We start from the raw sequence: 27,240 nt of genomic DNA, 5'->3' as shown, positions 1-27,240 counted from the left end.
ATCTATTGGTAAAGATGCAGCATTACGTCTACACGCAGTCATTGAATCAGTACTAAAGACATTTTTGCGCTACCCTAAAGGTATTATGGATTTGGGCTTATCCCAATTCATCTTAAGGGATCCAACTCCCTAATCCTTGGAATGATGTTTACCTTGTTTGTTATGCTGACGTAGGTTACTTATCAAACCTGCACAAGGCACATCCCTAATGGTTATGTCTTTACCCTTAGGGTTACTATAATATCTTGGAGGTCCACGATATGACCTTAGTTTCGAAATTTTTGAATCGTTCCAAAACTCACCACAATTCACTACATCACATGTGAGACATGGTTAAGAGCTCTTGTTGAGCATATGTAAAGTACTTCTTGTTTTCATCCATCGTTGAGTTCCAACGACGATTCATGAAGACTATGCCCCATGTATCCACCCGACCAAGATCTGATACAACAACGAAGTCAACGCCAAGACATATTTCATCTACATCACATTAGCAAAGCATCACGAAATTGAAGTCAAGCAATCTGATCCCAGACAACCTTGCCGACCTCTTCATGACATCAGTGCCGAAGTCTATTCTATAAGTTTGTCTAAGGAATTGATATGCCTAACTATACACATGCAATGCTCGTAGTTCTCATTTGGAAGTTTGGTCAAACTCAAGGGAAGTATCCAGAAGTATACTCACTTGATCTTAATGTACTCTTTTTCCCTACGTTTAGGAGCTTTTTCCGTCTAGGTCTTTGCTATCTAATAGGATTTAACGAGCCACTTATCAGGGCTGGTCACACCCTTGTGAGCTTGCTACTTGCATCGAGAAGACATATAGTTTTGAATTAATGCAACTTCTCACGTTTCTCCTTAGTCTATGGGTTCTTATCCCACCTTGGGTTTTACCATATCAATGTTTTGTAAGTTTTACCTTTTATACTTTCTTTTGTTGATTTGAGACTCGTATTCGACGACTTCATCAACTGAACTTACTTCATCGCTGACAACTTGATGTGCTATTTACTTGAGCATTTACACACTTAAGGGGAAGTGTTGCAGTCCTAATTATCTTAGGAATGTGATTGTGTAAATCTTAGGAAATCTTTATGGGATTCTACCATTTCTTATACTTTAGATACTATCCTCTTAGAGTTGTAATCCTATTGGGGTAAGGAATTAACCTTTCATACTACTATAAATAAAGGAATAATGGCGTGAGAAAACACACCTCAGAATTCACCCAATTCTCTCTCTGCTTGCCGAACCCTCTCTTAACCTCTCTATAATTCTTCAGTCAAATAGGCGTACAACAAATATGATGTATACAAAAGTCAATGGACCTCGATCAAAATTTTACAATTCATAGGGTATCATTCAAACAACATTGAAAGTTAAAGATTGAAGCTAATTTATTCTTAAATAAATTAAATGAAAATAATGAGTAAGATTAAATAGGAGTACGAGAGACTAAAAAGAACGTGTCTTTTATTATTTCTTAGTTGAAAATGGAACACACTCCTTGTCCCACATTGGGGAGCATATGTTCCCCAACTTGCTTTAACTATATTAGTTTTTTCCCTTTTATTAGTGATTAGGACTTGGCCCATTTGGAATGAGAATTGGGGCTTGGGCCTTTGGTTGTGTGATTAGGCTTGTGTTAATTATATCATAATATAATTAATATTAATTAGGGTGGACTGCTAATTTAGCCCTGAATTATCACCTTAGTGAAAATTAGGTTCCTAAACTATTTTTTTTTCAAAAAAATCAATCCTTGAATTATGAAAATCTACCAATTACATCCCCAATATTATATTCAAAGCTACTATATTCAATTTTCCATCAATTTAAGTCATGTTACTTGTATGTGATACACATTAGAGAGTAGATTGATAGTTTTTCATAAATAAATAGTGTATGGTTTTAACTTTAGAGGGAAAATTGATGGCTTTTCATAAGAAATAATGTAAGTTAACTTCGGAGGTTAAATTAGACGTTAGATTTGCGACCTATATGAAATGTTAAGGGCTTATAGACGAGAAAATGACGGCATTACACTCTAAAGTGTGTCAAGTGAATTAAGTTGACAAAAAAAAATTGGAGAAAATAGCTTTGAATATAATAGTAGGGATGAAATTAGCAATTTTAATGAATTTAGAGACTTATTTTACTGAGAAAATAATTCAGGAACCTAATTTTCACAAAGATGATAGTTCAGGGACTAAATCGGCACTTCACCCTATTAATTAATTAAGAAAAGGGCCTTGGGCTTGGGGCTTAGAAGTTAAAATTAATCAAACTCAATGAATTTTAATTTCGGATTAAGTTTTTAATTAATATATTAATTAAAAATATTTTGATTAAGAGACACAACTTTTGGAAAGAGTTGTGTATTTTTCAATACAATCAACAGGTATTTGGAAGGGTATGAAACAACTTATATATTTGCATTCTTAGTTTTCAACATAATGGTCTTTGTTCTCTTTTTCTTCCGTACAAAAATTTCAAAGAGTAAACGCACAAAACAATTTGCCAAAATTCTATAATCCGGTGCGGATTGTAGAATTAGATAATTGTACTCTGGTTGAACAAACATCGTAGAACCACAAACACAAGAGTGGGACGAAAATACTATTCGAATGACAGCGTCGCTAGCCTCTATCTGTCAATCAAGTTAGTTTCACTTTACTTTCTGTATGTAATTGGTTTATTGTTTCATTCTGTATTGCAAGTATATTTCATAAATAAAGAATCAATTATTTCAAATTCAATTATTATTTTAGTTTATGAATTGTTCTCCAAGGGTCTTAATTTTCTTTTCCATGACCAATAATTGAAGGCTTGACAAAGAGTTCATATTTTTAATCAATCAAGTGGACTTCATCTTTCCACGTACGAAAGAGACGGAACCGAGGTTGTTAAAGGCCCTTGGAACCATGTTAGTGTCCCTATTCCAAAATCCATGTTTCTTTTCTTCACATCAAACCCTACTTTTAAGTGGATTCCAACTCCTCATCCAACCATATATACAATAGATTCCCTTACAAAATGTGAGTGGTGGGTTTCACTTTCACATGCATAACCGAAAAGTTTTACTTCTTCAGTCAACCTGCAAGTAAAAAGACAAAAAAATTAAAAAAATAACAGTAGGTCGCCCTGAAAAATGAGACAGGTTCCATCCATTCATCTGTATATGCATGGTGGGGTTTCTTCAAATCCAAGTATCCAATAGGTAGACTTGTTCTTCTGTTTGTTAGCAATGGCCATGCTTCCAACTCTGGCCATATATATAGGGTCTAATCACACCATGAGCTGATCGGCTTTCATTGTGTGTGTGTGTGTGGTGGAAGGAGGAGGAGGAGGAGGAGGAGGGTGTTTGTTATTAGGATCGTGTATGTACCTCCTTCAAGGAGTTTTGATTTGAATATGATTGTTGTTTCAAGAACATTGGTACAGCTTTTGGCATGTGTAAAATATCCAGTCAATTCATATGATTAGTGCCTCAAACTTTCATCTTAATAATTCACCTGTATTTGCCAACTCATCATGTTTAATTTGTACTTTATAAAAAAAAGGATTTAATTTGTTTCGTTTATTTATATAAATTGTAGAGCTAAGAGCATCTTAAGTATAATTATCAATTTATCAGATATCTTCTCTCTTGTCTGGGAAAAGTTGCGTGTAGATAGGCCTATTTTTGGTATGCGAAAATGAAAGTATGGAATGACACAATCCTAGCAATTATTAATGGCATTGAAAATCATTACTACTTCACAACAATTATTTGATTTGCTGGCATATTTATCTCTACAAACTACTATAAAATCAACTACCTGCATTATACTTTATACGGTAAAATTTCTATAAATGAAAAATGTTGGTGTTGTGACATGGGAATTTTTTTTTTCTTCACCTTCTTGTATAATATTAGGATGTCCCCTTAGAAAGGGTTGACCGAGAAGGCGACCCCTTTTGTTTGGAATGAAGATGGATGAGCAGGCACTTGAGCCTGGAACTGATGAAATTCGGGGGGAATTCAAGTTCGTGGTAGGCGTAGGGGCTGGGCGAAGCGGTAACAAAGAATTGGATTTCCCATGAATTTTAAAAATTAATTAAAAGCCAAATACGTATTGTGATTCTGTAATTCCTAAGTAGCTGTATATTAGGAATCCTTTGGGATCTAGAAGATCTTTCCTATAAGACTTTGTATTACTTGTAGAGCAAGTTTCTCTCCTTCTTATTACTATAAATAAAGACACAAAGACTGAGGATCAATTAGGTCTGACAATTTCTAACACGACTGGTTAACATGACACAAAATGACAAGAAATTAACAAGTTATCGAGTCAACACGGTAACAACCCGGGTCGTTATCGGGTAACTCGATAAGATCTGTTAAGATAATGTGTTGGTCTGAGTATACATATGAGTAACCCGATACACGATAAGCAAAATATTAATTTAATATTTTTATACCCCTAAAAGTACTATAATAATTACATATATAATCATATATATATATATATAATATTATATATATATATATATATCATATTAAATTTAGAAAATGAGGTAATACATTTATAGTACTATTGTTTTATTTATTTTGATAATTATTTTGGTAAACTTCTCATAATTTGAATGGTTTATAACGTTTGGTTTTTCTATACTTAATTTAAGCAGAAGGCAATTCTGATGTGGAAAACATTACTAAAAACATCATCAACATAACACATGTAAGCTTTGCGTTTCATTGGCATAGACTAGTAGTGTATTAGTGCTTTTTTATTAGGCTCTCATTTTGGTGTGTAGAAGTAGTACATAACTACAAATGTGTTTTTATGTTTTCAAGTAATATTTATGTGGCAATGTGGTATGTGCAAATTTAAGAAAAAAATATATTTTTCTTAATGGGTCATAATGGGTCAGGTCATTTTAACTGTTGGGTAAAGAGACCCGACCTGTTAAGATAAAGGGTGTGACACAACACAACCCGTTAAGATAATAGGTGCTATACGAAAACAATACAAAACACGACAAACACGACCCGTTTGCCAGGCCTAGAATCAATACACAAAATTCCTCAAGCCTATTCTCCATCTCTCTTCCTTTGTCGCACCTCCAAGTTAATTTTAGACCACAACACGTTATTAGCACGCTTTTGACGCTATACTATATAAATTTGTTCTTCTTCAATCAGGGAAGTATTACGCTTCAATTATTATTCTTTGATTCAATTTTAATTTCATTGCATTCATATACTTTTATTGATTTAATTTATTTTTCTTGTGTTGAACGTGACATAAGCTTTGCAGATGAAAAGCTGAAATTTGAAGGAAGAACTCCTACAAACCCATTCACAATATTCATCACGCAATGAGGTTCTTCCAAAACAATGGTTTTTATCTCGATATTTTTTCAGCCTTGATTGCATGAACCTTCACCATAATGCATGACCCAACTTTATGTTTTACGAATTTTAGATTCTACATAAATCGTTTATGCATTATACTCAGAATACTGCAATTATGTGAATTGATATTTTGATTTAAAATTAAATTGCATTGATATTGTGAATTGAAAAAAAAAATTGGGATTTCAAAATCCCAACGAGCAGTGGCACTAAGCCACCAGAACCCAGGCTAGCAGCTTGAGCTGCTGGAGTTGAGCTATAAAGCCAACCGACCCTACCTCGTGAGTCATGGAGCTTTGCTGCCCGAGTTGCAGAACCCAGAATGCATGAAGCCATTTTTGTGTCATCGTCACCACCCTCGCTTGAAGTCGAGGTATGCTATGAAAAACCATCATCCCTAACGAGTTTTGGTTGAGATTTTCGTCGAATCTCAATGGTTTTCTCTCGATTTCGATTTCAAATTCTAGTGTTTTGATTTCCTTAGACATTGATGACCTCCACCCTTCGTTGAAACTATTGGTTCTTCATTAAACCACGACTCACCAGACTAACCTTGATTTAAGAATACGGCCACCAGCAGTGGTGGCGCTGGTTTTTTCTAACACCATTCCAATCATGAAAAGATTCTTGCTCGAAGCAATACATGATTGAAACCCTTTACGTCTATTAATAAGTACAATTTTGAAGTTTATATCTGATCAAAATTTAACTGGAGAAAAAATTTTCTTGTCCTTCCATGTCCTTAAATTGCTCCTGAAGTCGCAGTGTAGAGAAGCGGAAGTTTTTCAAATTCACATATCTGATTACTACAAGACATGTGAGATAAATGTATGCCAGTGATCAACTGGGAAGTACCAATCGGTATAGACTCAGCTCGGACTGGAGTCTACCAAATGGTAATACCTAGTTTTGGCTCGGGCCTACTGACATGTATGCTGTACTTCGACAAAGGCGTACTGAACAGACCCTTCCAGCTTTGGCTGGAACCTTTATAACCCAAGTCTGGGTCTGTCTCTCTCACACCCCAATTTTGAGTTTGTTTTGCAACATATGGTAGAATGATAGTCTGTCAAGAGGTGGCATCAAAACCAGAAGTGTGATCCTTGGTACCTAAGATCTAATACTTCAAGAACAAGGGATAGTATTCTCGATCTTCATCCCTGCATTATTTATTTATGTCTTTACAGGAAAATATTATTGGTTATGCACCTGTCTGTGCCCTACCAATTTTGTTGAGGAGTACCATTCCCGTAGTCAATCAATGAGACTAATTTTGTAACACCTAACGCATTTGGAAGAGCGAAATTTTGACATAGAATGCCACATTGCTCGAACCCCTTTAGTAGATTTGGTTTACTTTGTTAACAATTTCTTTTGTTGTCAGATTTAAGTTTGGTGTTTGGATAACATCGTTATTCTCAAATACGAGTTAATTGACGAAATTTAATACATGTCACGAATCCAATTAACTCATGTTTAGGTATGGTTTGTGGGGAAGTTAGCTGTCTGGTTATATATGCTAACTTCATACCTAGTCACCCTCCTAACAAACCTTTCAGGCTTATCCAACTTGATTGCAAGTCATGGCACTGCCCTATGTTGTCCAATGGTACTAATTTTACCATAAAGGGAATCCTTATATTGACTTCGTTTCGAAAGAATGCTTTTTGAGCCTTAAGGATATTCGAGAAAACTATTAATAAATTGAACCCACTATAGAAAATGGGGTAAAATTCCTTAGCACTTCCTACGAATATAGCCAGAAGTGTATTCTAGAGAGGATGGAACGCCTACTGAATGGATTACAACCATTCAGGACCACTATATTTTGTATCTTGTACGTAATTTCCTGCACGCCGTACATTCATGTGTCATGTGTCAATCCTTGACATGTGTCAAGATCATGGCGTGATTGGATAGATAGGGCTAGTGCTATAGAGTCAGTCTGTCTTAAAAGTCTCGATTGACTGGATAGACAAGGTTTCTCTCTAAGCTTATGACTGGCTATTTATCCTAAGTCCCAAACGGCAATGAATCTTTGATTCTTTCACTGAAAGAGGCCACTTCATCAGCCTTCTCGATGAAGTAAGGTATTTTACAATTGGTTACTCTTAAATCATATTTAGAGTTCGGCAGACAGATAGACGAACCATTTTTACGATTATGACACTTATCTTCTTTGAGTATATTTGTCCATACAATTTGATACTAATTCGGTGGGTTTATATTTCACCAATATAGTTGGGGTTGCTGAATGGTGCACAAGATCTAGAATATCGCAATGATTTGCATAACCTTATCCTCAGGTTTTAGAACACAAGGTCAAGAGTGTTCATTTCTCGGCCTAAATTGCTCGATTCATAAGTTAGCAACGTGCTCCATTGCATCAACCCATTCAAGTTATTCAGCCGGCCGAACTCGGCGGCGAATTGGCATGCCCGCATCAGCACTCAAGCCACCGAAGAACATAGTTAGCTCCTAATTACTTTACCTACATGCCATGTAAATTTTATGATTTAAGATCAATACTATCTCAGAACCTTAGGTAACTCCAAGGACTTTGCTAGTTTGCTATCTGAATGCCGGTTAGTCGAATTACATAACATTAAAAGATCAAACAGATACTGTAAGGTATTGGCGTCATTAAGCTTCTTTTTGTCACAGTAAAGAGATAAATTAACTATGGATAGAAAAAGAAACAGAGAGATATAAGATAACACCATTTATAAACTTGCCAGATTACATATATTTAATTTCCTTGTACAGTATAGTTACAAAATGTACAAGGCATTGAAGCCAAGAAAATGTTACAGTTCTTTTTCTTTTTCCTTTCCTTTTTCTTGTGCTTTTCCAAAACTCAACCTCAAAAAGAAAATTACATTATCTGACTAAATTAACCACCCCTTTGAACAATTCCTGGAAGGGTGCAGACGAATATATTTATATCTTCAAACTCTTTACAGATTAGCATGGGCCCGTACCGATTGTCGTTTCCACTCAACCAATCTCTGAAGAAAGTCCATAACCTTTGAAAATAATTAAACAAATAAAGTGAATTCGAAAGCCAAAATATGCTAAATTCATAAAATTAGAATGAAAAAAGTAAATCATTGAAATCCAATGAATATATACAAACAAGTTAAAAGTTACAAGTACAACATATTGGACCCTCACCTCAGCTGGTTCTTGTAAAGAATAAGTTGCGTTGGTTTCCTTAGGAACTTTTGACACCAAAATGCCAAAACCTTGTCCTCTTTCTCTTAATACCTTGAATGCATCCTCATCCGTTCGATCATCTCCAATATATACAGGAAATACATCGGTGCAATTGGCATATCCTACATATCCAAAATGAATTGTTCTTCAATTAGAGAAGAAAAAGAGCATCGCACATAATTATAATATTAATTTTTTAATAGTATTACTTTAAGAAAATAAAATAATCAGAGCGGTAGTTTTCTTGTAAGACTGCATATATTCTAACTACCGAGGTAAAAATACAGTAATATGAAACAATTAGAATACAGTCCAATGCAAAATATACTCACCGAGTGACTCTAGTATAAATTCAAGAGCCTTCCCTTTGTCCCATTTGATGGTTGGACGGATTTCTAAGACCTGCATTAGACAAGTAGCAATATTGAAAGTGAGATACAAATCCCAGAAACACCACATATATCACAAAAAAAAAAAGTTAAATTGATAAACCTAAACGAAACATCAAGATTTAAGATTGTCTAGGTTGCAAGTAAGTAGATACCATAACATAAACTCACCTTTCTTCCTTGGGTAAGTTTGAGCATTGAATACTCCTTCAGAATTGATCTAACTTGCATGAACAGTTCGTTCCATTTCTGTCATGTCATGCGTTTGAATATTTGAATAAAGTGAATTAAAACAATACGTGTATATTTCTCAAGAACGACAGTTGTTAAAATCAAGTGCATACCTTTTCATCAACACATCGAAAGTGCACAGATAGGCAGAACTTGTTGTTCTCCACTTTGGCTCCAGGAGTCGATTTGGTCTTGTCAACAAGCAGTCTGTAAACCTCATCAATCATTGGAAGGAACTCACATGCTGGTTGGCAAAGAACACCTTGACAAACCTGAAGAGTAATTAAAATAAATAAATTATTTGAAAAAAAAAATGAATAAAAAAGAAATAGTGATATTTATTATTTTTATTTATTTTTTGTGGGAAGGAGATTAGGGTGACACAGATAATACAGTACAATTACACACTCACTTTCATGTATTTGGAACCTTTCGGTGGACCTTTAATATCCATTCCATGGCTACCAGCATAGTACAGCTCTGCCAACCTTACAAATTTGTAAACCTACAGTTCACAATTTCCCGAAACAAAATATACAGTTAATAAAAGCAAAAACGGAAAAAATTAGTTAAAAAATGCATGAAAAGATATGTATGCAGTGACTAAAAGGAGCTTGAAAATAAATGTAGTACCTTTTCTCTGCATCTTCCACTCACTATGGCAGTGGGAAAACATCGAGCAACTTTCTTCACTGTCTTTCTCATCTGTGTTGTTACAGAAAAGTTAAGAAATATGGACCGGATAGAAAGCAAGAAAGAAAAGAAGGACAAGATTGAAAGATGATATATATATATATATATATGTATGTATGTATGTATTTACTTACTGCATCAGACATGAAAGCTCGATCTGGGTCTTCAACTATGGGTGACAGTGTGCCGTCATAGTCCAAAAACATAACTATTTGCTTCCCTTTCGAAGCATCGATAATCTGCTCAAACATGTCCAAGGCTGATGGGTGATGAAGCTGTTTTGTATTTTATCAGTATTACAAAATTAGAACCCAATGTTTTACATTAATCTGTTGTTAAACTGGTTAAGAATACAGATTTTGCAAATGGTACTCACAATCCAGTATTCTTTCAGAAAAGATGAGGACTTTATATGAGTGGGAGAAGAAGCTCTCATTGAGTCCACCCAAGAGTTCATTCTTTCAGCTCCATTGAAACTGTCTAGGTTCTTCAAGTTCATGAACCTCTTTCTCGAAATGGAGATGTACCCTGGAGGTCCCACCGGAGGCTTTTCCGCCACCGCCGTGAAAAGGGAAGAGTTGGCGACGGCCACCGATATCGCCATATTCATGATTTCGGCATCGGCTTCGGAAACTACCACATTCTGCTTCGTCATATCTACTCAAATAACCCAAAAAACATATTTGTCAGTTTCAAGTGGGCAGGTGGTATTTGATGTCTGAAATATTTACCAAATCCAAAAATTAAAACGAACCCATTCGAGAAAATTAAGGTATTATAGAAGCAATACCTTAGAAAACAGGATTTGAGGAGTGAGAATATAAAGATTTGGGCGGTGTTGCAGTAGAACTTAGTCTCTGCTTAAAAAACAGGATTTGAGGAGTGAGAATATAAAGATTTGGGCGGTGTTGCAGTAGAACTTAGTCTCTGCTTATATAAACCAGAAAGTTCTTCAGGGGGGGAGGGGGGGCGGGAGGGGGGGAGAGAGAGAGTGTGTGTGTAGACGTCTTCTGTGTAAGTGTATGTATGGATGTGAGAGAGGCATAACCCCGAATGGTCCATTTATACTGGCAGTAACAGGATGCTTCCAAACCAGAGCCAATGCCTCCAAAAAAAACTCCAAATTCCGGGGCCCACATGTTTTCGGGTGGGACCCACAACCCCCCGATGTCCCAATGTGTGAGCCACCAGCACCATTGCACCACACCACCAGCCGGTCCCCACCATCTCCACACCCACACCCACTCCCACTCCCTCATCCCCCACCCCCACGCCCACCCCATCTCTCCCCCTCTCTCTCTCTCTGTCTTTCCGTCACTCTCTCTCTCTCCCTCTCTGTGTCTGTGTGTATAAGTGTATTGCACCAGAGGAGGGCACGTATAAACGTAGAATACACCTTTTTTTCCCAGTGGCGCCGTCTTCAGCCGTCACCATAACAGCAAGCTACAGTGGTAACGACGTGGGCCACATTCCTTGGCCGACGCACCCCTTGTCGGCATCGCATCCGAGACGACCCATGGATTTGTAACGAATATTTGTTTGGAGCTATTTAAATTTCCTTAAATGAACTTGAATATTGGGGACATCATTGGACGCTCCGCCCCTTCAAAACGGAGTAGGATCCGATCCCATATGTAGGGATCTGGAAGATCAATTAATCATGTCTATTTATCGTATATCGTGCGATTAGAAATTATTTTAAAATTTTAATTTAAAATTGAATATAAATAGTATCTAACGAAAACTGATCCACGATATACGATAAACGAACACGATTGATTGATCTTTGAATTCCCACAAAGAAGATCCTTGTCCCTTCAAAACCGGCTTCAAGCTAATGAAACCTTCTCGATTGGGTAAAGGATCCGTTTGTCATGAGGGTTTTGAGCGCCCCTTGTAATGTGGAATCTCCAAGAGAATGCTAGCAACTCAGACCTACCTGGCTATGCAGTTCATGAAAACCACCACCTGTTCTGCTTTCTTTCTTTTCCCAAACTGACTTAAAAAGTGGGAGTCAACTGTATCATTTTATTTTCCGTTAGATGTTTTACATAGAACTTATCTCTACTAATTAATAAAGAGAGCTACTAGACCCATCCCACAATCCTATTTCCCCACCCCACCTTATTTTCCCACCTCACTTAAAAGGTAAAAATGAAAAACACTTTTTTCCCACCCACTGATATTTCTAAACTATCCTTACAAAGAAAATTAGTCACCGCCACACATCCACACACTCGACGGCAAGCAACCCCCTTCTCACCATCAACCAACTGTCTCTAATTTAATCAAGACTATGAGGATGAGCAATATCCTCGGTTGACCTCGTAGTTGCTCTATGCAATTACAACTCAAGTAGAGGACTAATTGTAAAATAGGGGTATCAAAACCACGTCAAATGGGTATGAGAGAATCCAATTATCAAGGTTTCTTAAGGTAATTGTAATGGGTCTATGGTGTTTGATGAAGATTTCGAATGGATGGGAAGGAATTGACATAAGAGATGAGGAAAATGGTGGATTCAACTTGGTTGGTGTTGTGTGTGGTGGTTTCAACTTGTTGGGCTCATGTTTTTGTTCCTTCTATTTTCATAATTTAATACAAAAACAAAATAATAAAATAGTTAAAGATGGTCTTATAATTCATTTTGCAAAAGGTTAGAGTTGTCATTTAAAGTATCATTAAAAAGTGGGTGGAGAAATAATGTTGATGGGTAGGTATATCATCTCCCCTTAATAAAACACTCATTATTAACCAAAATCGTATGAAATTACCAGTTTAACCATTTAATTAAAACAGAACATGAATAAAAAATATGAGGCAAAAATGTAATTTCACACAACCAAATTTTACTGTTTTTTTTTTTCCAAGGCCTCACCTACATGAAATCCTAACATATCTCTAATTAAATAAAAAAAAAAAAAAAAAAATTCTTACTCCCACATTCTGTATCACTCTCTTCCTCTCTCGTTCTATTTCAAAAGTAAAAAATAAAAAAATTTCTGACACACTTTGTGTGTGACCATATGCTAGTCTAAATTATCTAAAAGAGATTCAAATTCACATACAGAAAAATAGAGCACAATTAGAATAAAGAAAAAAAAATGAATATACAATAAACTTGACTAAATTTAGACCTGGTAACTTTTTACACAACCTGTTAATTCGATCCAAAACGACTCGAAAAAGTGGATTTTGGGTCAAACACGTTAACTAATCAAATGAACGGGTTCTTAACAAGTTTACCCACATGTAACCCATTTAAACCTGTTAAGAAAAAAAATTAGTTTGATAATTTAAACTACTATAAAAAAAAATTCCAAAGCACATTAGTGACATAGTATTTAATCTCAGATAAATGAGATTAGAAATTCCAATGCACGTTAAAAATACCAAAGCAATTTAAAAATATCAAAGAGCATTAAAAATTTCTTGTTATTTAATTTACAAGTGCAAAAAATTTGAAAAAAAAAAAAATGCAAACACTCATGATCACTTCCTCTGAGCTTTGACAATGGGTACATTGTCATTTGAATTTTTAAAACCCTACAAACCCTCATGAATAGTGTTTTTAGGGGAGTTCAAAATAAATAAATTTTTCTAATAATTAATTACAAATAACGCTTGTAATTGCATCATCTACGCTTAGGCAATGGTTACATTGTCATTTAGATTTTTAAAACACTCTAAACCATCACAAATAGTATTTTTTTGTTTGAGTGCAAAATTAATAATAATTCATAATACTTAAACAACATGAACTGACACACCCCAACCAAGATCAGGGCATGCTGGCCGTCACGTGGAAGTGACGTAGCCATGTGCACAGTGCAGAAGCTAAAAACAGTAATATAAAAGTACAAATAATTTAAAACTAGCAAATATAATGTGATAAGTATGTGCTAGCAAAAGTAAGACGCTTAATTCAGAGCTTTAAGCCTACAGCAGTCCAAAAGAAACAATACAACAAAAGTGCACCCGAAGGTGACCCTACGTAGGTGAGTGTCTGTCAGAATGCCGGGACGTCCTCCGGGAAAACCACCAAACCCGCTAAGCTACTAGAACCTGGAGGGGCGCAAAACAAAAGCGTGAGTGGGCAAAAACCAAATCTTTAAAAATCATTTCATAAAATGCATTCTAACCCCTCGCCGTAAAACCGGTATACTTCTCAGTAAATGAACATATATACGTATGTATAAACATGCCAATCATGCTCGCTAATATGCCATGTCAAACCTCATCATGAAATGCAGGTGCTCAAGTATAAATCACATCAATACCATAACATCTGACAGCCGGAGTCCTCTAAGTGACCTGTACAGCTGAATCTAGAGCTTAAATCTCAATTTCCATAACTAAACCTGCCCACGAGTCGGAACCACCTAAAGTGGTCTGTACGACAGGCCTGGGTGTAAAACATATAAACGCTCTAGTGCTACGATCACGTGAAGGCTGTGCGAATAATCGCGGGTCACCTACGAGTCGGAACCACCTATAGTGGTCTGTACGACAGGATTGTGCACCTAACTTGGATTCAAGCTGAGTGTGTGGTGCGGGAGGTGAACGACACGTGAAGGACTGTGCCGTACTCTGGGCGGGAGCACTAACACCGGGGTACAGGTTATGAGCTCTCTAAGCACCTCGAATCACTATTTAATGCGAATGCCAAACAACGCTTACCTAGCACTTACCTATGCCTCCACAGCACCAACAATTATATATGTGACATATGCATAATCGAATGTATAATTAAACGTATATGCCACTAATCATGCATAACCATCAATCATATAAAAATAATGGCGTAAAACGAAGCATTTATACTAATTTCTGGGAAATAACATGTATATAGGTATATACGGAAAACAAAAGCCCACTCACTGATATGTGGAAGGGTCATAGCCCCCCTGCCTCGAATGTGCACGCTCGTCCTCGGGATACGTGTCACCTATATGCGAATTAACTATAAAAACGTTAACTTTAGAGCACATAACCGTCCGTTCAAAATAACTTCTCATACATTGCTCAAAATGGACAAATGAATATACCAACGTGATCTACACAACCTCACGATCACACCCATATTTTTAAAATAATTTTTGGACTTCCCACGTGCCCCCACGCGCCAGCACAGACACGGACCCACGCGCCCCCACGCGCGGCCACGTGCCATGCACACTGACGGCGTCAAGTGACGCCGTCAGGAATATTCCATTGAACTGACGGGATATTTCGTTAACCCTGACTGACGCCGTCAACGTCCGTTAGGAATATTCCGTTAAACTCAACGGAATATTCCCCTTTCTTCTCCGGCCTACCCCCTCGCCGGCGTCGTCGCCGTCGCCAGAAAACCTGCAACTCGCCATATCTTGCTCGTTTTTCCACCTTTTTTCACGTTTCTTGCACCAAAATGACGCTTAGACCTAGGAGAATCACGATAGACTAGTTTTAAGGGCTAAAAACTATGCAATCATACCTGTCCACGAAATCAAAAACCGACCAACATCGTACAGGACGATCCCGACGTCCAAATTAGCCCAACGAGCTACTCCCAAGCTCCTGGGAACCTCACAAAGACATCTACGAGCCTAAAAAGTCCAAAAACCAGCTAGATTAAACTTGCATGAATAGTAACCAAAACTGAGCTCGTGAAATCGACGTGAAAACGTCAGAGTTCCTACCTGAAAATGGTACCACTGGACTCCCCTCGGCCTCACGAGTTCAATGGTGCAGTTGGTTCCCTCGATCTGTGCTGATTTGGGTGAGTTTGGTGTTTGTCCGTACGTTTATGGTGATAGGAAGGGAGAGAGAGAAACACGGGAGAGAGAGAGGAAGTGACAGAGGGTGAGGGATAGAGATAGGATGTGTGTGTGTGGTCCAACTTTGGCCAACACCACACAAAACAACCAAAGACATAATAAAAACAACTAGGGGTAAAATGGTCATTTCACCTATGCGTTCGATAGTTTCGAGACGGGGTGTCACATGAACGCTTTGAGTCTCATTGGCAAAATTCTGACTTTTGAGAAAGACTTCACAACCTTAAAACAAAAACTCCCTTCATTATGCAATCTTTGAACATTTGATATTTTGTAGTAATTTACTAATGTTTCCCATTAGGCTCTTATTTTGTGGTATGAAATACTTGAAACACAAATGTATTTTTATGTCTTAAAGTAATATTTATGTGACAATATGTATGTAGATATGAATTTAGTATCACATTTTTTATTTGATTATTTATTGATTTAAAATATTTTTTTTAACGAGTAACGTGTCAAGTCATATTATTCGTTAATATTAATGGGTTGAGTTCAGGTCGGGGCATATTACATGTTCATTTTAACGGATGTTATATGGCACGACCCGTTAAAATATCAAATATGTCACAAAAACAAAACAAACACAATAAACAAAAGAAAACAAACTCTACATGTTTTCTCTTATCATTTGTCGTCTTAATGAAATGCACTATTGGCAAAAGAAAACAAACCCTACATGTTTTCTTGGAATATGAAAAATCATAACTTATGCAAAACAGAGGAAAGAGAATGAATATGACGTTTTCAACTATCCCCACAAAATCAAATTATTAATAATTTTTTTAGGTATTGTATTATGAAGTGTAATGAAAGAGACATGTATGTATGTATACGTTCAAATATTTTTGTAACTTGAATTAGGGCATGTTTCCATAATTACTTATGAATGTGTATTCAGAAGCCAAAAATAATTAGAACATTCTAGAGCTAACTTGCGGACTTTTACTTGCAAGAGAAGAGAATGCCATCATTAAATTGGCGAGTCCCACATTTGTTCCACTCACAGTTCAACCATCAAAACGACCTAAGCTGCTAACTACAACTTCTCCAAACTCCTCTACTCATGGCAAGGAGATCAACCAAGGGAGTTAAAAGTGGAATTAATAACTAATACCAATCTTTAAACTTTCCTAACTTAAGACAGGTTCCTTTACACAAGGAAGCCCAACTACATTCTATCAAGGATTCTCTAAGATAATTCTTATAATTGTTAATTCTTTAATAATATCTTCAAGGATTATCTGCTGTAGTGTCATTGCATAAGTACAACTCCATCTATTGGATGACACACTTTGATCAACCGGACGTCGACACATGGCATGAAAAACCCTACACATGTTGTCGACCTAGCTCCTATAAATACCCTGATTCTACACTTCTCAAGTAAGTTGAAGTTTCTCTGTACAACTCAACCCTCAATTTCACAATCTTTTCAGAGTTACTAACTTAGGCATCAAGATGTTCATTGGCCAAACCTCTTCCCCCTTTCATGGCGTATGGTTCTTGGCCTTAACCAAATGTGTTTAATTTGTTTCATAGATACAAATTTGTCAAGACTAAAGACACAGATTTAGGTATCAGAGGCGAAGTAAAACAGGAAAAAAGGGAGTTAGGCTAACAATGTTTCATATTTTGTAGGTGAAATTTCGTCAATTCAACCACATACGGAATTTGGATTCACAAATTGATGCTTTCATTGAGAGAAACTGAGTTAGATCAACGCATGCTTAGATATCTAAGTGAAAAAAAATAGAAGTAAAAATCTTTCTTCAGTGTTCTTCATTCATTATTCATCATCATCCTCATTCATCACAAAGTCAACTCGTAGATCTTTCATTTGAAGTCTACAATCAGGTTTTCATGCAACTCAATCCAAGTCCATCAACACTCTAACTGGGGCAAGTGCTCACAAAGTTCTAAGGCAATGTAATCTTGCCTTACACCTATTATGTGCACTTAAATGAGTGAAGAGTTTAAATATGAAATGATGAGATGAGATGACTGATCTTGGTCATTGCAACACTTTCTTAGAATTAGGGTAATTCAACAAGAAGCAAGCATTTTCGTACATCAGGATAAGTATGCACAAACTATACTTGAAAATTTTGGTTTGAAAAAGTGCAAACCCTTGTCTATACCTCTAGCGGCTATAGATAAACTAATATTGGATGATGGTAGTGAAGCAACTGATGAGGAATAATACAGGACAATTGTTGGCAGTCTTTTGTACTTGACTGCAACAAGACCTGACATCATGGTCTTTACAAGTCTCCTTGGAAGATTCCTGCATTGTCCTTCAACCAAACATCTGGGCACTATCAAGAAGGTACTGAGGTACATTCAAGGAACTATTGATTATGGAATCAGATATAAGAAGGTTGATTCTGCCCTTCTCATTTGATTATGTGATAGTGACTGGAGTGGAGATGAAGATGATATGAAATCCACCTCTGGTTATGCATTTACCTTTGACATTGGAGCATTCTTTTGGGCTTTTGTGAAGCAACAGTGTGTGTTGTTGGAAATTTTGAGTACAAATTTCATTGTCCCACATTGGTCACTACCAAAAGATTCCCTCACTTTATAAGGCTTTGTCCCTTATGAAAAGTGATTGGGTGTACTAATATAAATTCTTTAATTAATAATTTTTAATTAATTTTGGTTTTAATTAATTAATTATTTTTTATATCAATAGACTCATCTTTTCATATGAAGTCTAAAGTGATAAAAGAACGCCAGAGAGCAAAGCACCTCTCTGAGAAAAGGTCTCTCAATAGACGCATCTCATTCTCATACTTGTTGTGAACATGCATAAACCTATTATATATACATCCATCTGCATGGCATTTAGAATACAGAAAAATAAAATTTTTCTTCCACAATCCCAAGCAATCTTACTAAGAGAACCACAAAGAAATTCGCCAAAAGTCAAGTTTTCCAGTGCTGGAATTTTGACTTAGATCGTGGAATCCTGGTGAAGCTGACATTCGTAGAACTACAAGTACTGAGTAGGGGTGAAATTTTTGTTTCAAGGACATTGCGGTACACATCTTCAATTTATCTGTTTAATATTATTTTGTTTTGTTCATACTCTGTTGAATTATTCGCATTTATTATTTATTAGCATAAATAAATTTATCATTGATTGTTGATATTTATCCAACAATCTTGAAACAGAAAGTATGGATCAACAATCTGTGAATGTGAATGGCACTGTACTGAAATACTTTGAAAAGCCTAAGAAATTCAAAGGGCTGGATTTCAAGAGATGGCAATAGAAGATGTTTTTCCTGACAACCATGAATCTCACTCATGTTGTCAAGGAAGAAGCTCCGAAGTCTAATGAGAATCCAATGACAAAAGAGACTGTTATAACAATTGAAGCTTGGAATCATTCTGAGTTTTGTTGTAGATCTGAATAGTTTGGATGACAATCTCTATGACATTCATTCTCTGTGCAAGATTGCAAAGGAGTTGTGGGAATTCCTGGAGAAAAAGTATAAGATTGATGATGCCGGTTCGGAGAAATTTGCTATCGGTATATTTCTCAAATATACTATGGTGGATTCGAAATACGTTGTCTCTCAGGTTGAAGAAATCCAGAAATTGATCTATGAACTGCACTCCGAGGGATGCGAGACCAATGAGGTTTCCAAGTTGTGGTGATAATCAAGAAATTACCAACTTCCTTGAATGACTTCAAGATTTATCTCAAGCAAAAGCGTCGTGAGATGAATATGGAGGATTTGATTCTGAGGCTACGAGTGAAAAAAAAAAACACAGAAAGGCAGATCGTTCTGGTAAGCTTGCTGCCATTGAAGCCAACGTCAATTATGTTGAGAGAGGACACTTCAAGGCCAAGCCGGAAAAGAATAAGGCTCTGAAAACCAAGCAGTTTGTACAATCTGCTCTTGCTAATAAAGGCAAGAATCTGAAGAAGATTAAGGGTGCCATCTATGTGTGTGACAAATCTAGTCATAAGGCACAAGATTGTTATCATCGCAAGGATGGAAATCATGTCAACGGAAACAACAACAACCATGCTAATATGGCAATCACTGATGAAGAGTTGGCTGCTGTTATGTCCGAGGTCAACATGGTCTCGAATGTGAGTGAATGGTTAATAGATACTAGTGCTACGAAGCACATCTGCATTGACAGAAATCTATTCATTGAATATCGTACTGTTGCCCCTGGAGAAAAGATGTATATGGGCAAATCTGCTTTATCTACGGTGGAGGGCAAATGCAAAGTGGTACTCAAATTCACATCTAGGAAGAGTTTAGCCTTGCTGAATGTGCTGCATGTTCCTGAAATAAGGAGGAACTTGGTTTCTGGACCTATTTTGATAGCTAAGGGCTTTAAACTTGTACTTGAATCCAACAAATTTGTACTTACCAAGGGTGGGATGTTTGTAGGAAAGGGATATGTGGCTGATGGCCTTGTGAAACTCAATGTAATTGCCATTGATGATGCTAATAAAATAAATGATTCTACTTATATTGTTAAGTCTTCTAATATTTGGCATGCTAGATTAGGCAATGTTAATTTTGCTTTCCATGCAAAGAATTGTTAAGTTAGAATTATTACCTAAATTCGAAATTGATTTTAATCTTAAGTGTGAGACATGTATTGAATCCAAATTTGCTAGGCAAACTAGAAAGTCAATTCTGGAAATATCAAATGAATTACTTGGATTAATTCATAGTGATCTTTGTGACTTTAAATCCACACCAACTCGTGGAGGAAAGAATTATTATGTCATTTTTATTGATTATTGTAGTAAGTATTGCTATGTTTATTTGATTACGAAGCTTTGAATATGTTTAAGACATATAAAGCTAAAGTTGAAAATCAACTTGAGAGAAAAATCAAAGCACTTAGATCCGACAAAGGAGGAGAGTATGAGTCTACTGCCTTCTCATATTTTTGTGCACAACATGGAATTATAAATCAAACAAAGGCTTCATACACACCACAACAAAATGGTGTTGCCGAAAGAAAAAATAGAACATTCAAGGATATGATTAATTCCATGTTAAATAGTTTTGGGCTTCCACACAGTTTGTGGTGTAAAGCTTTACTTACTGCAAATACCATATAGAATAAGGTTCCTCAAAAGAAGATTGACGAGTCACCTTATGAACTATGGAAAGACATAAACCCACTTATAAAACCCTCAAAGTGTGGGGTTGCTTAGCAAAAGTGCAAGTTCTGTTACCAAAAAGAATGAAACTAGGACGTAAAACTATTGATTGTGTATTCATTGGATATGCAAACAATAGTGCTGCTTATAGGTTCCTTGTTGTAAAATCTCCAATTTCTAACATACATGTTAACACTATATTAGAATCGACAGATGCAGAATTCTTTGAGAATATATTTTGCTACAAAGAAAAGGAATATGGTTCTAATACAAAGAGGATTCATGATCATAGTCATGATGAGGCCTCTTCTTTAGGTGTCCAAGAAAATGATGTGGAACCAAGAGGAGGAAAAAGAATCAAAGTTTCTAAAAACTTTGGACCAGATTTCATTGCTTACTTGTCTGAGAATAAACCTAGAACTTTTAAAGAAGCAATGTCTTCTTCCGAGGCTCCTTTATGGAAGGAAGCAATTGAAAGTGAAATGGAATCCATTATGGAAAATAAGACATGGGAATTGGTTGATTTACCTCCCGATGGTAAACCAATTGTTCATAAATGGATTTTCAAGAAGAAACTTAAGGCGGATGGAACCATTGACAAGTTCAAGGCATGTTTAGTAGCCAAAGGTTATCACCAAAATGAAGGGTTGGATTATTTTGACACTTATTCTCTAGTTTCTCGCATAACATCAATTAGGACGTTAATACTGATTGTGGCTGTGTACAACTTTGATATACATCAAATGGATGTAAAAACAACATTTTTAAATGGAGAACTGGATGAAGAAATATACATGGAACAACCTGAAGGGTTCGTGCTCAAAGGACAAGAAAGCAAAATGTGCAAATTAGTTAAGTCATTGTATAGACTTAAACAAGCACCAAAACAATGGCATGAGAAATTTGATCATACTTTGTTGGCGCATGGGTTCAAAATAAACGAATATGATAAATGTGTCTACATTAAGAGTAATGATAAAACTTGTGTTATTGTTTGCTTGTATGTGGATGGTATGCTCATAATGGGAATTGATAAAGATGTAATAAACAAAACAAAGATTGTTGAATTCAAGTTTTGACATGAAAGACTTAGGTAAAGCCAATGTCATCCTAGGAATTCAAATTAAGAGAAATGGTGAAGGGTATGTCCTTACGCAATCCCATTATGCAAAAAAAAATATTACGAAGGTTTGGTCAATTTGATTGCAAACCTGTTGCAACTCCTTTGGTTGCTTAATGCAAGTTGGAGGAAAATAAAGGTAATGCCATATCTCAACTTGAATATTCTCAAGTAATTGGAAGTCTAATGTACTTGATGAATTTGACTAGGCCTGACTTAGCTTATGCAGTAAGTAGGCTTAGTAGATATACTAGTAATCTGGCACAAAAGCATTGGGATGCTTTAGCAAGAGTGTTAAGGTATTTGAAAAATACACTTGACTACTAATTATAATACACAAAGTATCCACCTGTTGTAGAAGGCTTTAGTGATGCTAATTGGATTTCTGACACTACAGAATCCAAGTTGACAAGTGGATATGTTTTTACCTTGGGAGGTGCAGCAATATTTTGAAAATCCTCTAAACAAAAATGTATAGCTCTTTCCACCATGAAGTCAGAGTTTATAGCTTTAGATTTGGCTAGAGAAGAAGCCGAGTGGCTCAAACATTTATAGGAGGATATTCCAGTGTGGCCAAAGCCTGTAACTGCTATATGTATACATTGTGATAGTATGGCCACGCAATCAAGGGCCAAAAGTCATGTATACAATGGAAAGTCGCGACACATCAAGCGTCCGCGTAATACTCTTAAGAAGTTGCTCTCCAATGGAATAATATCCATTTATTATGTAAGGTCAAAGGAAAATATAGCTGATCCTTTGACAAAAGGCCTACCAAGAGAGCAAATATTATTTACATCAAGGAGAATAGGTCTTAAGCCAATTCAATGAATCGGACTGAGCAGAAACCTAACCTAGTTGATTAGAGATCCCATGGTCTAGGTTCAATAGGCAAACTGGTTGAGTTTGATTCAAAAGTTGAACACACAACTTCCCCATTCTTATGATAAAATGTGTGTTGTCTGTTGAAGTTCGAGAGGTTATGTTTTATACATTTAATGACATTAATATCTTGTTATCAAGAGGAATATGGAAGACCATTCATAATTAATGTCACCTATATTGGAGTAAATGGGGCCTCATTTATGAGAATTGAAATGGCTAAATTCTCTAAAGCTCCTATGAAATCTGGGTTCTATTTAGGGCCAAAATAAACACAACCGTATGAATTGAAGTGTGGCAAACATAATATGTGTGTAGCATATTTTCTCGGTTTACTACTGTGGTGAACAGTTCAAGATCTTCCGCATCCACTATGTCACCAAGTAAACCCGATATGTTTTCACTAGGGTAAGTTCAAGTCCAAAAGACACTTCACTCAATGCATATCATGTCTATTCTCTCTCAATTTTAGGCAGCCTAGTCATACATTTGTATTTACATTTGTATTCAAATGTGGGGTGTTATAAGTAAATTGATGGTGTTTGAATGAAATTTCAAACACGTGCCACTCTCCACAACCGAAGTTGAGGACATGAGTTCTTCTGAAGCTACAACTCAAGCCATCTAATGCTGTGACAATACACCCTTAATTGCTATGTCAAAGAACCCAGTGGTCCATCAAAGATCCAAACACATCAAAATGAAATTTCACTTCATTCGCGTTGAATAGCTATTAGGTCAGATGTGAGCAAGCGGCCTTGTCTTATAAGACATTGCTTTTGAATAGCCTGAGATGAGCTCATAGGCGCTCTCTCTCTCTCTTCTCTCTCGTGCAAAGGCCTAGCGGCTATTTTTGTACTGTTGTGAGATGAATATACCAGCAACAAGAGCATGACTTATGCTCTGTGATTTACAGATCCAATATCATCGATCTTCATGATGTTTCCTTCAGTAAAAGTCTAAAAATACAGTCAGAATTTACAGGACCTAACATAAACGGCCTCGGAACCGACGTGTCTGAATGCGGTCTATACTCTATATAGAGAGAATAGCGATGCACTCTGTTGTGTTCCAACCCAGACACCTCTCGTGTGCCCAAGTAACCCTGAACCTATTATCGTCACCTTAATTGGCTTGGTTTTCTCATAGTCACAGACAAATATCAGATGTTTCCACGTGGAAACCAGCAAAGATTGTGTCGTGATACGTGGGGCTACATCAAGAGCCACATGTTAAGTAGCAAAGCCATTCACGATGGTACTTGGAGGAATCCAGAATAAAAGTGTACAAGAGAATATAGGTCACATATATACTCTATCCATATATGTCATACGCATATAGGTTAGGGGGTGTGTGTGTGTTTATATATATATATGGGCCCTTTATCAAAGGGATTTTCATTTTTTGAAAAAAATAGGGATTAGGTGTATGGTTCATTTCACATCAAATTTCAACAATCCGAATCGTTTATTTTGTAAGTCTCAATTCATAGATTATCCGTACAAAAATTCAATTCAATCCAAAACCATTTGTCTATTTAATTATCAATATCAAATTTCATTGTTTTCTTATATAACAAAGTATTCGTTCATTTCTTTGAACTTAATTAGATGTGTTAAATATTTCCGATTTAGGTAATATTTTGCAAGGATGATCTATGAGGTACAACTTGAAAAATAGACAATTCAGATCGTTAAAGTTCGATGTGATGTGAACTCGACAACTAATCCCCATTTAAAAAATAAAATGAAAATCACTTCCCTTAAAAGTTTCCTCTATATATGTGTGTGTGTGTATACGTATGTATATATATCACATTCACGCACATAGTTTAAGTTTTGAATTATTGGTCTATAGTTTGTCGTATGAACTCATGTTGTGCAAGGTCACGAGCTGAATATTTGCTTGATATATATATATATATATATATGTGTGTGTGTGTGTGTGTGTGTATATATATATGTATGTATGTATGTTTGTATATCACATTCGCGCACATAGTTTGAGTTTTGAATTATTGGTCTATAGTTTGTCGTATGAACTCATGTTGTGCAAGGTCACGAGCTGAATATTTGCTTGACTAGAAAAGCTATTTTTGGGAATATGAAATGAATTGAGGTGAATTTAATCAACTAGTTGTTGATGAAACATTTTTTTATTCTTTATACTTTATATAGCACACGGTTTGCAAATGCTTGAGGTCAACAGAACATGCAATGTGCCTTGTCTAACTTGAGTACTGTTTTCCTATAATAAAATGTTATTGGAATAAGGGGGAGAAGCACAAAGATCAATGCGTCTACTCATACATGGAGTTCTTTGAGCCTAACAAATAATTGATTTATATCAAATGACATAGAAGCATGCGTAATTGTTGAACTTAATATATCTAATAGCTTAGATGCAATCCAAAATATGATATTCTCAGATACATATGAATTAGTAGCTAAATGTAACATCCCGATTCGGGCTTCCTCACATTTCGGGTTCGACTCCGTCGTAGTACGATATTGTCTATTTTGGGTCCCGACCACGCTTTCACGGTTTTGTTTCTGGGAACTCACACGAGAACTTCCTAGTGGGTCATCCATCTTGGGAATGCTCTCGACCGAACTCACTTAAATTTGGAGTTCAGATAGAACTCGAAGCCAGTGGGCTCCCAAACGACCTCATGCTATATGGAGGTGGGCATGTACATGTAAGGCATAGAGGATCCTCTTCCCTGGGCGATGTGGGATCTAACAATCCACCCCCTTTAGGGACCTGACGCCCTCGTCGGCACACTTCCGGCCAGGGATTGGCTTTAATACCAAATTGTCACATCCCGACCCGAGCTCTACCACATCCCGAGCTCGACTCCGCCGTACCACGATATTGTCTGCTTTAGGCCTCGACCACGCCCTCACGATTTTGTTTTTGGGAACTCACACGAGAACTTTCCAGTGGATCACCCATTCTGGGAATGCTCTCGCCCGAACTCGCTTAACTTCGGAGTTCCGATGGAACTCGAAGTCATTGAGCTCCCAAAATGTCTCATGCTATATGGAGGTGGGCATGTACATATAAGGCATAGAGGATCTTCACGCTTGGGCGATATGGGATCTAACAATCCACCCCCCTTAGGAGCTCGACACCCTTGTCAGCACTGTGAACACGAAAGTTCCTTGAAACAAGAAACAAGAATAACGTGTACAAAATAATATTTTTTGTGTTTAATGATTTTGGGGTTACGATCCCTTTGTAATTTGGTCCTCTGATTCTATCTTCGTAGGGTGTAGGTTTGTGGATGAGTTGTTAATCCAAAGGGCCGTCGGGGCTTGATCTAAGGATGAACAGTTGATGAACGGATGAACACTTTCTTTAAGGGCCGTCGGGGCTTGATCTTGAATAATGGTTGTGTGGATTTCTTCAAGGGCTTTTGGGCTTGATCTTGAAGGTTGATGGATGAGCGGATCTTCAAGGGCTTTTGGGCTTAATCTTGAAGAACGATTGGATGTGTGGATTTGTTGAGGTTGTTGATCCAAACGGCCGTTGGGGCTTGAGCTTAGGATGAACAGTTGATGAACGGATGAACACTTTCTTCAAGGGCCGTCGAAGCTTGATCTTGAATAATGGTTGTGTGGATTTCTTCAAGGGCTTTTGGGCTTGATCTTGAAGGTTGATGGATGAGCGGATCTTCAAGGGCTTTTGCGCTTAATCTTGAAGAACGATTGGATGTGTGGATTTGTTGAGGTTGTTGATCCAAAGGGCCGTTGGGGGCTTATGCTTAGGATGAACGGATGAACACTTTCTTCAAGGGTCGTCGGGGCTTGATCTTGAAAGAGGATTTAACGAAGAACGAAGAGAGCTTTCTTGATCCTTCGGAATTCTTGGGAATTTGGATGGTTGGAAGCTTTGGAGTTTCAAAGCTTCAAGGATTTGGGGAATTCCTCTTCTAATTTTGGAGTAGAGAAATGTATTTGTGAATTCCTTGATGCTTGATACCTTGATGGAGAAGCCTATTTATAGGCTTTGAGAATGAATCACCACCACAAAAATATTTTTTTCCTTTCCAAGCACCATTGCCTAATTTTCCCACTTAATGCAATATTGAAATTGAAGTGGTGTAACTTATGGCCTAATTTCCCACTTAATACCATTTTAAACTTGAAGTGGTGTAACTTATGGCCTAATTTCCCACTTAACACCATTTTAAACTTGAAATGTGTATGCTTTGTCATTGCCCAAATGAGAAAAACTTGCTTTGATCCGTAATGGATTGAAGTGTGCTTGCCTTGTCATTGCCCAACATGAGAAGAAAAACTTGTTTTGATCCTCAATGGATTGAAATGTACTTG

The 27,240-nt window shown here is 36.7% G+C and overlaps 1 protein-coding gene and 1 long non-coding RNA gene across 3 annotated transcripts; both read right to left on the bottom strand.

The window, feature by feature from the left end:
- Positions 1-8,113: 8,113 nt before the first annotated feature.
- Positions 8,114-10,923, bottom strand: LOC125471039 (probable trehalose-phosphate phosphatase J). 2 transcript variants are annotated; one of them, XM_048570898.1, is made up of 10 exons: positions 10,724-10,923; positions 10,310-10,590; positions 10,068-10,172; positions 9,874-9,945; positions 9,653-9,745; positions 9,354-9,512; positions 9,181-9,258; positions 8,953-9,022; positions 8,579-8,742; positions 8,114-8,430 (listed from the first exon to the last, which is right to left on the bottom strand). In XM_048570898.1, the coding sequence occupies exons 2-10, from the start codon at positions 10,586-10,588 to the stop codon at positions 8,362-8,364; spliced, it is 1,089 nt and encodes a 362-aa protein (XP_048426855.1). In that variant the 5' UTR covers positions 10,589-10,590; positions 10,724-10,923; the 3' UTR covers positions 8,114-8,361. The 2 variants fall into 2 exon arrangements, with proteins under 2 accessions (XP_048426855.1, XP_048426848.1); XM_048570891.1 differs by having other exon boundaries at positions 10,068-10,208; positions 10,724-10,921.
- Positions 10,924-14,820: 3,897 nt separating this feature from the next.
- On the bottom strand, positions 14,821-15,767 carry LOC125471075. Its single transcript, XR_007253353.1, has 3 exons — positions 15,615-15,767; positions 15,410-15,521; positions 14,821-14,881 (listed from the first exon to the last, which is right to left on the bottom strand). It is a non-coding gene; the product is annotated as an uncharacterized LOC125471075 (long non-coding RNA).
- Between the last annotated feature and the right edge of the window lie 11,473 nt (positions 15,768-27,240).

This window comes from the organism of the source record quoted next, unplaced genomic scaffold (assembly GCF_019419815.1).
Source record: "Pyrus x bretschneideri cultivar Hongxiangsu unplaced genomic scaffold, Pyrus_bretschneideri_v1 Contig104, whole genome shotgun sequence".
Lineage (NCBI taxonomy): Eukaryota > Viridiplantae > Streptophyta > Magnoliopsida > Rosales > Rosaceae > Pyrus > Pyrus x bretschneideri.
Note: the sequence above shows the minus strand (reverse complement) of the source record. Positions and strands in the feature narration are given on the sequence as shown.

Bases quoted from the DNA above. Each gene is read 5' to 3' on its own strand.
- LOC125471039 (XM_048570891.1), bottom strand. From the start codon at position 10,588: ATGACGAAGCAGAATGTGGTAGTTTCCGAAGCCGATGCCGAAATCATG. The intron at 9,746-9,873 runs GTACTACATTTA...TGTGAACTGTAG, and splicing joins GTGGAAGATGCAGAGAAAAG to GTTTACAAATTTGTAAGGTT. The intron at 9,023-9,180 runs GTGAGTTTATGT...TGTCTAATGCAG, and splicing joins AACTTACCCAAGGAAGAAAG to GTCTTAGAAATCCGTCCAAC.